General features: G+C 38.8%; 1 protein-coding gene across 2 annotated transcripts in view; it reads left to right on the top strand.

Moving 5' to 3' along the window:
* The first annotated feature begins 16,543 nt into the window (after window positions 1-16,543).
* Window positions 16,544-17,483, top strand: part of LRIG3 (leucine rich repeats and immunoglobulin like domains 3) — a 45,318-nt gene continuing 44,378 nt past the window's right edge. Inside the window, exon 1 of one of the 2 annotated variants that reach the window (XM_045553472.1) lies at window positions 16,544-17,038. In XM_045553472.1, coding sequence (XP_045409428.1) covers window positions 16,803-17,038 — 236 coding nt within the window. In that variant the 5' untranslated portion in view covers window positions 16,544-16,802. The remainder of the gene's footprint in view (window positions 17,039-17,483) is intronic. The other variant, XM_045553473.1, reaches the window with a different exon arrangement.

A 17,483-nucleotide genomic window follows, 5' to 3' on the forward strand; every position in this document is an offset into this window, starting at 1 on the left:
ACTAATCAAGTTTCCATTGTGTGATAAGCACTATAGTCAGCACGTTAAAAACATGAAGTCCTACAAAAAACTGTCTGAAATACCGTTACACCCATTTTGTGGATCAGAAACTGAGTCTTAGAAACATGCAAAGTGTTGCCAAAGATCACCCAGGATTTGAACCCAAGCTCTTAACCACCATGGTAAGTTGATAACATTTCTCCCTAACCTTTTATGTCCTAAGCAACTAGCATTTGCATGATCCCAGGCATTTGGTTATTCTTTGTTAAATAATATTAATGTGACCCATTCTTTCATTATTTTATAACAAAAATCAATACTGTTTAACTTTTCTTGGGAATTTCTACAACAAAATTTTGTTTTGTTTCCTCTATTTTGCATTTGTTCCAGTAAACATTTAATTTAAGCTCTTTTGGGAGCAAAATTACTTGGTGAAATCACTCTAAAGTTCTTCCACAGTTTTTTCCCCCTCATTTTCATAAAGATTTTCAATAGGTGTTCAAAAAATACAAAAGAGGTCCAAGTTGTTAACAACAACATCAACAGCAACAATTCCCTAGGCTTATCCACCCTTCCCATCATCCCTACCCAAGATCTTTACATCCTTACCTCAAAAAATCTCTCAAAATCACTCCTTTATCTCAACTCACAGCACCACTCCAGTTTATGCACGGAGTACTGTGACATTCTCCTAGCTAGTCTCTCTGGTACTACATTCCTCCTCTTCTGGTTAGTCATGACTATCTCTACCACAGTGATCTTCCTAAAACATCACTTAACTTGATCTCAAAGTGTAGTTGAATTGATATTTTATTACAAAATATGACATATGCAAGAGTATATAAGGTATATACTTAGCATTTAAGGAATAAAATGAAATCAACACCCAAGGGTCTACTATTAAGGAAGAAAACATTCCCAGTACGTAGAAGCTCTTGTCTGACCTTCCCGGATCTCATTCTGTCCTTCCACCAAAAGGTGAACATAATCCTAAGTTTTATATTAAGCATTCTATTGCTTCTCAATTTGGTTTTATCACCTATCATGTGATATATATATTATTTAGGAAATTAAGAGTACCCAAATGGGTAAAAAGGGGGTCAAATTATCGCTTTTTACTGATATGATCTTACATCTAGAAAACTCCAAAGATTCCACCATGAAACTCCTGAAATTGCTAAATAAATTCAGCAAATTCTCAGGCTACAAAATCAATGTACACAAATCAGTAGCATTCCTACATACCAACAACAGTCAAGCTGAGAATCAAATCAAAGACTAAATACCTTTCACAATATCTACAAAGAAAATAAAATACCTAGGAATATTTTTAACCAAGGAGGTGAAAGATCTCTACAAAAAGAGACTGTGACTGTCACATGAGGTCACATGTGGGAATTTCCACTTGTGGTGTCATGTCAACATTTAAAAAGTTTAGGATTTTGAAGCATTTGAGATTTTTGGATTTTCAGATTAGGGATGCTCAATCTATATATGGCCCTATTTATTTAGATCTTATTTATTATAATATCTTAAAATAAAATGCTATAATTTTTTTCAATGAAAAGCATGTGAATTTTGACAGTTTTTGTTGGTGGTGGTGGTAGCTAATTATTGTTGTTAGAGATATAAGAAAAAAATGTTTTTATGGTTGTTTTATTTTCATTACATTTCCTGTTTGTTATAGGTATGTGGATATGGAATTGAGTTTTGTATACAGATTTTAGTATCAAATAAACTTAGAAAACTTTTACTAACATTGGTTAGAAACAATGATAGTAAACATGTTTGGCTTGTTCTGGATTATAAAGGGAATGTTTCTTATATTTCACACTGAGCATGACATTTACAATATGCTTCTCTATATGACCTTTTTCAGGTTAAGGAAGTTCAATTTTATTTCTAGCTTGCTAAGATCTTTTATCATGAATGAATGTTGAATTTTATCAGACTTTTTACTGTATTTATTAATATAATTAAATACTCCTCCTTTAATCTGTTAATTTAGTAAATTATATTAATTAATTTTCTACTATTAAACCAACCTTATTTTCCTAGGATAAATGGTCTAGCTCATTAATTTTGATCCTTCTTATGTAATGAAAATAATTAAAGCTATAAAATTCCTTCCAAAATTTGCTTTAGTTTCAACCCATAAGTTTTGTTATATAATATTTTTATCATTTAGTTCTAAATACTTATCATTTCAATTATGATTTCTTTCTTTTAATCTGAATAATTTGAAAATATGTTGTTTCCAAACATTTGTCTTCTCCTCCTAAATTTATACTTGTTATTATTTTCTAACTTCATTGGATTGTGTTTAAGAAACGTAAACTGTGTGATATCAATGTTTTAACATTTGTGGAGTATATCTTTCTGCCCTAGAATGTAGTCAATTTTCATAATGTTCTCTGTGCCCTTGAAAAGAATATTTGTTCTCCAATTGTGGGGTATGATATTCTCTCAGTGTTAGATCAAATTTATTAATTGTATTGTTCAAATCTTCTATGGCCTCATTGATGTTTTTATCTGCTTGATCTATCAGTTACTGAGAAATGTAGTACAAAATATCCAACTACAATTTGAGATTATATTATTAGGTGCATATAAGAATAGAACCATTATATCTTAGGAGTGGCTTGAATTCTTTATCGCTGGGAATGTCTCTTGACTTAAAGTTTACTTTTCCTAATAATAAAATGACTACACGAACTTTGTTTTCCAATGAATGGTAAACAATATTTTTTTGTCCTTTGATTTTAAATCTTCATCTAAAAGTGTTAAGTGTATATCCTGTGAACATAATATAGCTGGATTTTCGTGTTTGTTTTTAAATCCAATCTGGCAACATCTATTTTTTAACTAGAGAGTTTAGTCTACTTACATTGATTGTGATTACTAATACATTTGGATTATTTCTATACTATTCTTATGTTTTCTACATTTTCCACTTTTCTGTTTCTTCTTTTAAATCAAAGAAATGGGGAGTTATTGAAACTTATAAAATGTAAAAAGAAATTAAAAAAAATTTTTTTTACATAAGCAAGACACATTGCAGATAATAAGAAAGCACAGATAAGGAACAAGAATCTTTCAAATGCTTCCATATGCATCACCTTGGTGTATATAAATTCATATTTTTATTATTTTTCATATGTTCAATTAGATTGGGTATAATGAGATTTCTACACATATATAATGTTGAAGTTTTCTGAGAAAGAAAAATATACTATCAAATAATATTTAAGATTGCCTCAGTAGCATAAAACAGATTGGAGAAAAGAGATTAGTGTGATAAAATGCAGAAAAAAAAAACCCACTCTGCTGTAGTTTTCAGAACATAAGATTAAAGCATGGTTAAAGGTACATTTGAGCATTCAGCATCTACTTGCCCTTGAGAAATTTGTCACTAACATAAAAGCCAAAAAAAGTCACACTAATTTTGAAAGCAAATCTTCATATCCCAACCATTATTAATGTAAGACATTGTTTTAAGTCATAATGCAAGCATAATTTAAAGTCATTGAACCTTAGCTCTTTAATGATACCATAAATCTCAGCTGTGTGAAATAGAGATCAACCCACTTTTGCAACATCTTGACAAGTAGTTGGAAGGTGAATTAGTTAATCAAAGGTCTGTTCATCTATGTGTCGTCAAATTAAATTGGGGCGATAGTTTCACTGAATTAACCAGTTGTTTAAGTGTTGCATAAATATAGCCCTAGTTTTAAAATTAAGAACTGGCAGCATTTCTTCTGAAGGTTGCCAAGTCTGGGGCTATTAAAGGTTGTCCCATCCCAAGAACTTTCCACTTGTAGCTGTCAAGGATCTTTTTTCTTAATTAAGCCAAGATAACTTGATGTCTGAGCTACTTCCTGATTATAAATTAAGTGTCTTTGGAAACCATTCTATGTCTTCCAGGCCTAGAGGTTGATCCATGTGCTCTTAAGATTTATGTACCCTCTAGTGGGAAGAGCCGGAGGAAGGGGGGCTGCAAGGATAGGGCCACTGGCCAGGGAGTCAGGTGAGTGGGACTTAGCACAGCAGGAAATATGTCCACTGGGGGGTTTGTGGCTGTCACAGTCTTGTAAGCTGTCAAGACAGTCTTGTTTGTACACTGTGGAAACCTTTTAGAATGGCATCTAATATCCTGGCAGAGTTCACCATCTTAGTCCTCAACACCCACATTGGTTTGTCCTGTGTTCAACGGCTTAGTTCTTCAGGCTCAGGAATCTGTGTATTTCTCTGAAAATGGTCACATATCACTTTTTAGACCTCAGCATCATGTTCATTTTCCCACTTTAAGTTTTTTCTTTCTCGTTTTATTCATTTCAAGACACACACATACACACCCTTATTGAGCACACACAGTGTGCTAGGTTCTAGGCACTTGGCTAAGCTCAGAGGACATAGTGATAAATAACTTAGAAATAATTTCTGCATCCTCATAGCTCATGATCACAGGAAACATAGCAAAGGCATTATCCACGTTCACTCTTGAGCCTTCAGCCAGCCTGAATAGCCATTCTTTCCCATATAACCTCAACCCAGGGGTCTCCATTTTTGCAATGACCTGAATAAACACTCTGGCAAAATGTGGCCAAGCAGGCCCCAGACAGATGTCTTGGACAAAGACTACAATCTGCTAAGAGTCATATCACATCTGATTTGGGCAAATAGGTGAAGGACTCTGAATAAAAGAAATGATTTCATTTTCTCTATGCTAAATACAGCTGCTTGTTTTCAGTTGCCAGTTGTTTTCATTTTACCATTTTGGGAAACTTTCTTCAATGAAAATTCACTGGTGACTCATCTAGACCCCACAAGGAGAGAACTATGCTCCATGGGACACCTGTGGAGAGGGCCACCTTGGCAGTTCCCTGCAGAGTGGGTCTGCTGGGCACACGGCCATCCCCCCAGGCCAGCTCCGACCCGGGTTACCGGAATGCTAACGATTTGCCTTAATCCAACCAAAATAAGAGTAGGCAATCTTAAAGCTTTTTAAGAAAAATCAAGTTCTACCTTTGACCCAGGCTATTTTTCTTCAAATATTTAAAGTTCAAAGGCACTGCGTGCCTATATTTTTATTTCAAACCAGAAAATCACCCTGTTGTATTTGATCACCCTCTTACTTTAATTTGCAGACTTACTTATTTATATGGCTTATGCTGGACTTTTGCCTAATGTATGATGTGTATAATAATGCAAAAGTTTTTTTTTACTTGTTACCTGGAAAATACATACAATACTGACCTTGTGGGTAAATGTCTTTTGCATCCATTTTTAAGAATTATTATGTTGCTAAAGAGTTGCAAGAATGAGGTTTTAACATAGCTCCTGGGAGAATTGTACCAGGAACAACGTGTTATGGAACACATTGCTCACAGCTGTGGTGAAACATCCATTACTAAAAATCATAGCACTTTTTATGCCACATCAATGACATCATTGGTATAATTTAACTATAATTCATGTGTGGGAAGCACTTGTCTACAAATTAAAATTATCCTCAAATTGATTATAAGGAGGATAGAAAACTGTATCATATAGCAATTGTATGATTTTAATTTTATTCACAATTAATATTTTTTAAAACATTTTGGATAATATTATCAGAGGCCTATGATAGCAGATGATATTTTTAAGATATTTCTGAAGGTATTAATAGGAAGACACCTTTCCATGAGGCCAGAGTACTGCTTAAGACTCCTTAGCTTTTCAACTGTACATGCTCTACAGTCTGTTCCATAAAAAAAGACTTTCTATTTAGAAATGTGACAGTGAGGCAGCTAGTGCCTAAAACCTGAGTCTGTGTCCTCTTGGAATCTGAAATACAATGGGAAGAATACCAAACCAGGTGGATTGTTTTGGAATATTTAGGTCCTTACTGGAGAAGAGTAAGATATAGATAAAAACCAGTGGGAAATGCCTAATACTAACTCTCTGTTGCCTCATCTCCAATATTGACTTGCTTCATGATAACTTGAATGTAATCCTGTATCCTTCTGTTGGGAAAATTAGTTATCTGATTACTTTACAGGATGAAATACACCCTAAATTGCTTTTCGGTTAATAAGAACTAGACTGCTCCTTGACCTCCTCCATTCCAGCAGGAGAAAATACATCTGTTCCTGTGGGAGAATACAGTCAAGGAAACAGAGATGAGGACTAAGAACACCCATCCGTATGGATCACATTCTATCCAAGGGGAACATTTGCAACCAGAAAAAGAAAACTTCTAATATTCATTCACTGAGACATTCCGCACAGATAGACAAAGCTCTGATTGCGTGTCAGCTCTGGGGATTAAGACACTCTGTAAAGTTTTGCCGGTCACTGTACCGTGACAGACATTGGTCTGGGCATGCATTTCAGACGCAAACAGGACCCAGTGCCTTCCCTGTGGGGCTTAGGTTCCTGTGGAGGACATCGGTAATAAAATAATACCTATATAATGTAATTTCACAGAGTGATAATACAGACAAGTAAAATAAGCAGGGTAAGGACTAGAGATTGTCTGGGGGCAGGGAGAGGAGGGAGGCTATTTTGAGGACATGGTGAGGAAAGTTTCTCTGGGAGATGAAATTTGAGCGGATGGAGAATGAGGCATGGGGTGAGGAGAGGAGCAACACCAGGCAGAATGAACAGCAACTCAAACCGTCCTTGGGTGAGAATAGCCTTGGCGTGTTCCAGAAATAGAAGGAAGGGGGGGGCCAGGGTGGTGTTGGCAGCAGGACAGCTGTACAGATGGGAGTGGAGTGGTGGGTGATAAGGTTGGGGAGGTGGGTGGGTCCTGTGGGACCTTGTAGACCACAGTCAAACCACTGGGTTTTATTCCAAGTGTGAGAGAAACCACGGGAAGATGTTGAGCAAGAGAGTAGAAGAATCTGGTTTATGGTTAAAATGGAGATGTGGGCTGCTTTGTAGGGGACTGATCATAAGGATTCCAAGAGTGGCATCAGAGATGGGTTAGAAGGCTTTTCCAATGATTCAGGTGAGAGAGGATGATGGCTGAAATCAAGTGGTGGTAGTAGAGGCCTTGTGAGTGGTCGGAATCAGCACGTATTTGGAAAGAACTGACAGGACTTGCTGATGTGAGAGGTGGGTTGTAAACTGGGAAGGAAAGAGAGCAGTGAGGAAAACTCTAGGAGTCTGGGTAAGTGAGTGGGTGAAAGGTGATGCCACTAGCTGAGATGGGTAATCAGATCACTAAGGCCTCGAGGGTGCAAGGAGCTCCCATCACTAGGAAGAAGCCAACACACACACACACACACACACACACACACACACACACACACATCTGACAAGTGTTGTAATAAAAATATACACAGGAATTTTCTGATTTCTGGATTTTTTAATAACTTTTATTTAAGTGCTTCCCCTTTTGTTATTCACATAAATAGACGACTGAGTGTTGTACCCTGGTGGGATATCTGATATTTCAGTGCGGACTGATTGATCGTACAAATTAGTTTGTGCAGCAGCATATTCTTCATAGTTATTTATCATATAAGTATCTATGGCTTCCCACCACAGAAAGTATGCTCCTTGTCCATGGGAAAGTATTCCCTCTTTTATCCAAGTTTCCATACGAGTCTCAGGCTACTGTGATCACTCAAGAGAGAATCATTGTGCCTTTTTCTGTATTCCTTGAGATTCATCTACATTCTTTGATGGAACAAGATGGGGAGAGAGAGGAATTTATGCACTCCTGGTAAAAGTTTCATCACCCAGGGAAAGAACCCATAAGACGGGAAACATAGTAATAGGAGACTTAGTCTCCCATAATGCTAGCGTAGTAACTTGCAGTTCTGCGACTTTGGAGGCTGTGTTAAAGTGCATTTCCTCAAAACCTATCTGTAAGGTAAGTTGGGAAAGGGGCCAAATGGTCTTTATGTTTAATAAGCCTCTCGCATGCTAATGCTAGAGTTACACTGATTACCCTTGGAAAACACCATCTATAAGTTGTTTGGTTTTGTCGTGTGCCCCTGTGCCTTCTAAACTGTAGACAGAGGAATCATGTTCAGTATAACGTTTTCTAACTAAGAATGATGAAAGACGAAAGATATTTCAAAGATTCTCTGACCTAAACCTCCTTTTATTCTTTTAAATATCCAAGTTTTAAGAAACTGATTGCTCTTAATCGTAGATCTAGTCACATACAAAATGCATCTTAAAGATGTAACTATAGTTACCAAATGTGGATTGCCTTAGGATATTCAAGCTATTTTTAATGGAGTCAAACATGCTACATTTGAGTGACTTTATAAAAGCTGATTTTTTTAAAAAATTGCTTAGGGCAAAACTTTTAGAAAGAGGTTTTGTGGCTGCAATCAGTATGTTCAAATTATGCATAATTTTGTTTCCACCATTTTTGCCTTGGATCACAAGAAGTCAAGTATAATCATTAACAAGAATGGAGACTCCCAACCTCACCTTGAGACATTTATCATGTACTCTCATTAACACTATAGAAGAAGATCTAAAGTTACAGGAAAAAATATAGTATGTTTATTATTTCCTTCACAAGCATATCAATTTCCATGAATAATCACAAACTTCAGGAAAATGCTCATCAACTGCTAATGCTATAGAATCCTTTTGGGACAGACCCATCAGCATTTAATGTAATTAATTATTCATGTTTTCATTAACTTTCCATGGTATATTTTCATTAGCTGAAATAAAGGTTTTATCCAAATTCTTGTTGTTAAGATATGCCTTGGTTTTTAAAAATATTACCACTATATTAAACAATTTAACGTTCTAGGACTAACTGCTCAAATAAGCTTTACTTTTAATAACATTTTTAAAATATCTGAAAAATTCTATGTAACTTTTATATGAATTACTTTGTGCACAGACTCATAAATGAGAGCTCTCATCATAGATGAGAGCTCTCAATATTAGATGATAATAAAAATTCAAAAATGAATTCACAACACAGAGGAGTATATGTCTCTAGCACTTTCTTTCATAATATTAGAAAATGTAGTTTTTTATCAGAATCCCAGTAAGTTCATTTTCATGATATCTATTATATTATTCATAGAAAAAATTGTCATGGTATTGAATGGCTTAATAAATATAGATTAACACAATGAATATAATTTGAGTGAATATAACAACTCATATCTTGAGTTGTGCCTTTGAATCTGGGGAAACACTCTTAACTCAAGCATCACTGACATGACTTGGGTAGAATCTCCTAAAGAAGCAAAGCCTCTGAGATAGTTCTGGGACAAAGAATTTGAAAGGTAGCTTTAAAAAAAAAAAGCTGATAGGAAAACTAGAATTTAAACTTGGCCAATTTGGGACATTTATTTTGTTGTGTTTTAAAATTTCTGCTTATACTGTACAGAAGTTAGAAAAGTATAAAAAATTAGCATTAGCTCATTAACCAAAAGAAAAAGAACATTCTGTTACCACATGTAAAGTATCTCAACAGCTGAAATATAATCTCTAGTGTTAACATTTCATTTCTCTGGACTTCTTGGATCACATGTATCCCATTCATGGTTCCCCTAATTAGGTGCAGTCCTAGACAAAATTGTAAAGAAAGCAAAGCCTGTTTCCTTTTTTGTATCCTTTTCCTCTTCTGATTACCAACCACCTAGGTTCTTCTGTGAATCAAACTTAGTTTTATGGAACATTGACCCTAAAATGTCGATGACACCTTATGAAACACTCTTGGAGGTGGGGTGTATTGGTATTGCAGAAGGGAACTTTAGGGAGATGGTAATGTCTGAGCCCATGCAGTTCATTCCTAATGGTTAGATATCAAGCACCACTGTGATATCAACTTTAACAAATCAGACCCTAAAAAGTGACTGATTCGTGCATGTGCATAAGACAAATATTTTTCCTAAATTAGGATCAGTGAGGAATGGAGGAAAGGAAAGAAGGAAAGAAGAGGGAGGGATTGAAACTGACCACCTTCAAGAATTACCAGGCAGGGTCCATGCTTTCCTTGCTGATTCTAATCTATTGTTTGAAAACCCCTTCTTTTAAGTACTGAGGAAGAGTTTGGAACCCCTTGCTTCTTCTGACTCTAGTGGAAAGCAGTGTAGCATAGTGGTTAAGGGGTACACTATGAAGTCAGATTGACTGGGTTTGAATCCCAACTCCCCCATAGGCAAATTCCTTAGCATCTCCGTATCTCAGTTTTCTTATCTGCTAATATGAGGATGATATTTTAAAGGCTAGATGTAAGAAATAAATGAGCTAATACATATCAAACATCTGGAGAATAGGAGGAGCAGTAAGAGCTTGATAAATGCTGAATATCATCATTGGTAGAGTTGCAATGGCTTCTTACCTCCACGCCCCTATAGTCATATCTCCTTGGCACATAAGCAGAAAAGAGACATTCCTGATCCTCCTGAGGAGGGCGTTAGAGAAAGTTGCAGTGTTCATGAGACAGTGATGAAAAGAATTGTAATCATCTAATTTGCAAAGAGAAAGCTAAGGAATATTGCTGGCGGCAGCTTCGATTTTGTCCAGAAAAAAACAGACAAGCTCAAATGGCAGCAAGAGAGCAGGAGGAATTTATTTATGCGTGCTGTAACGATGACTGTTCTGACTGAAAAAAAAAAGTTGTTCGAGTCTGAAATAACTGCGGTGGGAGTGAAAAGGCTGCCTGCTGCAGACACAGTTGTGCCTGGGGCAAGTGGATGAGCAAGGTGCCCTTTAGAGTTGCTTCATGCTCCACATCAGAATTTCAGCAGAAATCTTTTTGTATGGATGTATAAACATAATAGAAGTATATAAAGCTTTGGGCTAAAACTTTAAGATGTTAGTAGGAAAGTACTGGTACTGTCTTGTATGAGCTCCCGTATGTATGACAGGAGCACAACATCATGTTGAAATTGACCTCACACCATTAAAATTATTCTTCATTCTACTTGAAAACACTTAGGTGGAACAATCTTGTACGCACCGTAGCTTGATAGTGATCCTTATATTTAGGAAGAGAAGCAGAGTTTTTAATGCAGAGAAATTGATTCTGAGAATATTCATGACAAAGTCACCTTAATAATTTGATAGTCAGGCCTGGGTAAGTGTAAAATCTGTGAGAGGATGAAACTATAAATAAAAGCAATAAATAACTCATTTATGAGCGCTTTCATGGTTTGGAAATGCAAATTAATTCTTAGAAGGGTGTATAGACCAACTGTTCATCCAAGAAGTGGGAGAAAAACATTTGCAGAACAGTTCCCTGGAGGGATATATGAGTCTTTTTAGTAAATATGCCTAATGGTTCTTTTTGACCTCCTGGCATAAATCATAATAAATTGAATTATGTAGTCACTTCTTGAGATGGCATAACAAAATTCCTACTAAAAAAAATGTTAGAATACGTATAGTATGCTGTCGTAACACATAGATTTAGGGTTTTATATTAAGGTTACAGTGTGGCTTAAGTTTTGTTTTCATTTTAAAATTAAATATTATATTCCTCATTCTATTCAAGGCTAAAAGTTGAGGGTTTACTTAATCCCAACATTCCATTAATAATCCCAGCAGCAGAATGTTTCTGTAGTTAACTCACTTTATCTCTCTGAATAATGAAAAGAAAACAACAATTTGGGAGGTAATAGGAACTAGAATCTACGTGGGATTTTATAGTTATAAAACACTGTACTACCGTGCAACAATGTATCATTCTTCACCCAATTCTACAGGTGAGGAAGATGGAGCATAGAATTGTGCGGTAATCTAAAATTACAGCACTTCACCTTCCTTTCGAATACCCTGCTTCCTCTCTAACAACTTCTCAAGCATTTGGATTTCTGGATTCCTGACAGAGTGACTATTTTACATGTGTTGAGATTCCCAGTGGAGTTTTAGGATTGCAGTTGCCTACAGAAAAAAATGAAGCAGGGATTGAATGAAGAGAAAGTGTCCTGAGGTCCTCAAAAAGGAATGGAGATCTGGAGACCACTCAAAGGCAAAGGTGCCTCGAGTCTTCTCCCACCCCTATTCCCTCTCCACACTCCCAGTAGCGCCAGGCTACGCTGAAATGATTTCCAGGGTATCCACTTTAGGCCACAATATGAATTTTCCTCAGAGCACACATTATTCCCAGAAGGTGACTTGAAAAACAAGTAAAATACAAAATAACATACTTAATTTGTGGTTAAGTGAATGTTCAGATAACAGTGTTTGTTTTCAATTCAAGCAATACCTCACAGTTGGCCAACTTGAGAAAAACAGATGGGTAGCTATCTTTATTTTTCTAAATATTTTCTGAAAAGTTAATACATGTTCATACCAGGGGTTGTGTAAAGTAAGAGTCTGCTCTCCTCTCTAAGTAAAGCTTTGCAATGTGTCTGTGTGTGTATGCGTGTGTGAGAGAGAAAGAAGGGTTATCTATTTCTTCTAAAATGCCTTAATGAATGGGAAAAGATATGGTTAGGTTACAAAGTACAGCAACATTTGCTTTTGCCATCATTATCTGGGGATTTTTGTGCTTTTCTTCCTCCTTTGCCTTATCACTTTTCCCTTTTCACAGCTCACACTTACACAAACTGTGTCATTCATTATAATGATAAAGCAAGTACTGAGTGTTCAGCTTTCATTCTTGTCCTTGGATGTTAATACTGACAGCTTAGCACCTCTATTACTTTTTATCTGTGAGTCATTGGCCTTGCCAGCACTCAAGATAAGAAAGTCTCACACTTGCCAGGGGCAGGAAAAAAAAAACAAAACAGGAAAACTGAAAAGAGCACTGGAGAGTTACACAAACCATAAAATGGGCAGTAGGAGGCTGTTCTGAAAATGGCTGGGATTTGCCATTCACTGGCACAAAGTCATAAATGAGAAATTGGTGTGATTTAGGTTATGTCTAATGGAAAGTCAACTTTCAACTACCAGGTTAACCAGTATTAGTCTCTGAAGGAGTGGAGAAAACCCACAGTTTATCTCATTTTAATTCAAGGATTAAAAGACCTCTGATCAAAATGAATTTGACTTTCTCACACTAGATCCCTATTCATGAGACATTAGCCACAAAAAGTGAAATTCAGTGTCATGTGTTTGTGTTTTGTGCGTGTGTATACTGGAAAACAACCTCATAAGAGGATCAGAGAATTCACTAATGCATTAAGCCTGTTTTCTGGGTTGTTCTTTTTCCTGATATATTTTGGGAGATTGAACAGAATTTTATGTTCTTCTTCTTCCTCTACTACAAATTACCTTTCCTGGCAGTCTGCCTTTGTTCCTATTTTGTATACACTGCAAAGGAATCTGCACAGGGTTGTGAGGGACCTCAAAAGATATTCAGTCCTCATCTGCCCGGGTATATAGATACGTAGAAGTTCTCTCTTCCCTCTGGTTTATGAGGGGTTTGAGAAATCCGTGAAAATACTACATTGATTTAAAGTTTCCACCCTAGGACTAATTCCTCTTTGTATTGACTACATGGTTAAGCTCATATTGGAATGGAGAAGAGTCATATTTAATGTGTGCTACATCTTCCATGTCACCGTCTTTTACATTCTCAGCTACATGAAGATCTGAGTAAGCATAAGCCACACCCATAAATCATCCTCTGTTGATTGATTCCCAGTGACACTTAAAGTGGAACAAGATTAAAGATGCTTGCAAAGCAAGTCTATGTGGAAAAAAATCTCCTAGATATGTATAATCCCTCTCCCCCATTTTTACAATTGTCTTGTCCACGTCTAGTTTGATAGCATTGTTTTAGTGATTACCATTAAAGAATCTTTCCCAAGCTTCAAGTTCATTATCATAGAAATGAAGTTATTTTCTTGTTGCATTAATATGTATTTGCTTTATGCAATGTTTAATTGTGTAATAATAGATATAAACAAGTCTGGAACTACTGTGGCTCAACACCTGACAGGTACTAGCACACATGCAAAGAATGAACTAAGGAGGGGCTGGCAGCTTCTAGATTTCAGCTAGTCACAGGCATCAGTTAGTAGGTGGAACAGAGAGTGACAGCTAATCCAATGAGCTGATAAATGGAAGCCAGATAAGAGAGTTTTATTGTATTCCTAATTTACAGATTTAGAAACTAAAGTACTGAAAATTTAAATGAAAATGGTCTATTACATTCACTCCCAGTGAATACTGGACTGGGAGTACATTAGAGGGATATATAATCAAGCAGGACTCAGGGAAGTCTTCTCCAAAGGAGAAATGCCTATGCTGAAGTGCCAATCAATCAGGCAGAAGAGGGGCAGACAGCAATCAGGACAGAGGGACCAGCATTTGAAAGATGACCTAAGGCAAAGAGCACAGCTGGGAAGAAAACTGCAAGCAGTTATTACAGTAGGAGGGAAATGATGAAATACAATGAGTGAAAGAAGTAAGTAGAGGCCCAATACCAAAAAAAAAGCTGCATAAGTTACTTTAAAGAATTTGAACTTTGCTCCCAGAACAATGGGAATCCGTGAAAGGAATCAGGGCAGTTGAGTCACTGGTTCACATTTGAACTTTAGGGCTGTATCACTTGACTGCATTGTGGAGAAAGGAGTGTAATGCCAGATAGGAAGGAGACTGTGGCAGCAATCCAAGCAAGAGCTGATGGTGGTCTTAATTTGCATAACGTCTATGGAGATAGAAGATACATTTAGGAGCTAGCTTCAACAAGACTTGCTAATTGATTGCATGTGGAGGTGGTGGTGAGAATGAAGTAATGTTAAGAGTGACTCAGGTTTCTGGGGCAGTCATCTGATGGAGGGAGGTATCGCTCCTCAAGATAGTGAATTCAGGAGGAAAGGTGCAAGTTTCAGGGCTGGTGAAATTTATTTCTAGACATGTTACATTTGAACATCCAATTTGAGATGATCTATGGGTGGTTAAATATATAGGTCACTTTAGGAAAAAGACGTGGGCTGGAAATATGGATGTTGTAAATGGCAGCACGTAAATGTAAATGGAATTCATAGAAGATGAAATAATATAGGAATATAAAATGAAATTAGCCAAACCTCCTCAAAATGGTAGCAAATTTCTATCTTTGTCACATGGGTGATGTTGTAATAGCAAGCCACCACATTGATGCCACCATGCTTATACGTAATAGCATGTGCATAATGGTATCTTTCTTTAAAAAAAAAAAACAATAATGCACTAAACCTGATTTTTCTAATACGAAATAAATGGGGGATACTGAGCTGGAAAACCCTTAGCATGACTGTAGTGTGTCTTGTCCACTCCCAAGCAAGCAAAATCGTAATTTAAAACCGAGGTGCCATCATTATAAATATTTTCTAATTGTACATCATCAAAAAAGGTAGTGGGGTTGATGCTACTGGTAGCTAGAAAGAAAAGGATGGCTATTATATCTAAAATAGGGTGTGTCTACTTCAAAGTGAGTCTTTTCCCACACCATGAGTGGGAGTGATTTGCTACAGTGAAAATCAATGGGCATTAGAGTTGGGGTTAAAGTCTCAACTCCACAAGCTATCTCCACTCCTCAATAATGAGCAGTTGAAGCAGCCCAAGGACAGACATGCTTGGGCAGACAGCAGGCAATAAACAATGTATAGAAGTGGAAGCTTAAAATAAGCTTCCTGGGTTTTTGTTTTGTTTTGTTTTTGGGGGTTTTTTTTGCCACAAACAAATCAGTTATCTCCTCTGGGTCTAATTCCTTACCCAGAAGAGGACATTAGCAGATAATCTCTGAGGTCTCCATAAATTTCAACATCCTGTGACTCCAATCAACTGCACATTAAGGTACAGACTTCACTGTCCTGTAGCCTGAATCCACTCCACCCCCCGCTGAGGAAGCGGGGAAATACTTTTAGCCTGGTGGCATTCCCATTCAAGATTTGGCATCACTCAAAGCCCAGGTCGACCAAGGTGCATATATCAATTTTTCCTCGAAGGTCCTAGTTTTCATTTTGCTTTGAAATGTTATTGACTTTTATTATTCTTAGCTATTGCCTGGAATCTATGATTGCCATAGCGGTTTATTAGACGGTCATTTCCACCCCAGCTCTATCCAGTTTACTAAGGCTGGTTATTTGTAACTGAATATACCATCTCCAAAACCATGACTTTCACATTTTGTTATTTTTATTTTTGGAGCCAACATGTTAAAAAAAAAAAAAGAAACCACATCAGTATTAATGCTAAAAGAACTGTATTTTCATTAAAACCATTGTTTCGTCTGTGGATGGTAGGATGATTTATAAATTTCATAAGAGTTAATTTAACTTCACTCCCCTGAAGTTCCCCTAAACACCTCCAGCTCGGAGAGTTAGCCTCCTATTTGCTCACTGGCTTGCTCACGCCCCTTTGCCCTTCAAGCCCGTTCGATATACATTTCGCAGGACGTAGTGGAGACTTCTGGCCGGAGAGGCTGGAAAATGTAACTCCGAATTTCCTACAATCTCAGCTCCACTTTCTCCCGAGCGCCCGGCCCGGGCGGGAGCGGTGTTGTGGTCACGTGGCCGCGGGGGCGCAGCCCGGCGGCCAATGGGCGCGCGCGGCCTCTCCCCGCCCCGCCCCGCGACTGCGCCGCGCCGGGACTTCGCGCAGCGCCGCGGGGAGGAGGCGAAAAAGTTTCTCTTGCTGGGGAGAAGGGGTTTCGGCGTGTCGGCGCTGATCGGGTGGCAGCTCAGCCGCGGTGGGCGCATCTTTTCGGTTTCCCTGCTGCTGCTCGGGGGCATGAAAAGGCTTCGCCGCTGGGAGTAAAAGAAGGAGTTTGCGGGGGAGAGCGAGAGAGGAGCGCGGGCGTCCACTGTCGCCTGGAAGTTTGTGCTGAGCCCCAGGTGCGCGCCGGCTGCGGAGCGCCGGGCCGAGCGAGAGGCCGCGGGACCGCGATGGGCGCGCCGACGCTCCGTGCGCCCGCGGCGGCGCTGGGGCTGCTGCTGTGCGCCGTGCTGGGGCGCGCGGGCCCGGCCGAGAGCGGCGGCCGCGGGGCACTCGGGCAGTCCCCCGGGGTTGGCGCCGCGCGCCGGTGTCCCGCTCCCTGCCGCTGCCTTGGAGACCTGCTGGACTGCAGTCGCCAGCGGCTGGCGCGCCTCCCGGACCCGCTCCCGTCCTGGGTCGCTAGGCTGTGAGTATTCTTCCCGCGGGCGGAGGGCGCGGGGCCGCTCGCGATTCAGGAAAACTGGAGCCGACGGGGGCCTGGTTGCTCGGGACTCGGCGCGCAGTGCCTTCATTTTGGGCAGCTCCTGCAGGTCCAGGCCACGGTTAGCGCTCCGTGGCTGTGGGAAAAGAACTGTCGGGGCCTCAGTTTCCCTCCCACGTGCCTTGCGGGCAGCTCAGGTGGGCTCTTGGCGCGCCCCGCCCCGACCGCAGATAGGCGAGAGGAGGGGGCCACTGATAACTCCGGGGCCAGGGGTCGCTGTCCTGCGCCTTAAGCTAGCCAAGGAGGTGCATTCAAATGCCCACTCCTGCCAGGCCGAGGGGGAGAGGTGGCAACCTGCGGACAACCGGAGTTTGCAGTTCTCGGTTTGAGTAATTTTGAGCCTCTGGCTCAACTTTTGTTTCTAACTGGT

This window comes from Lemur catta, chromosome 6 (assembly GCF_020740605.2).
Source record: "Lemur catta isolate mLemCat1 chromosome 6, mLemCat1.pri, whole genome shotgun sequence".
Classification (NCBI taxonomy): domain Eukaryota; kingdom Metazoa; phylum Chordata; class Mammalia; order Primates; family Lemuridae; genus Lemur; species Lemur catta.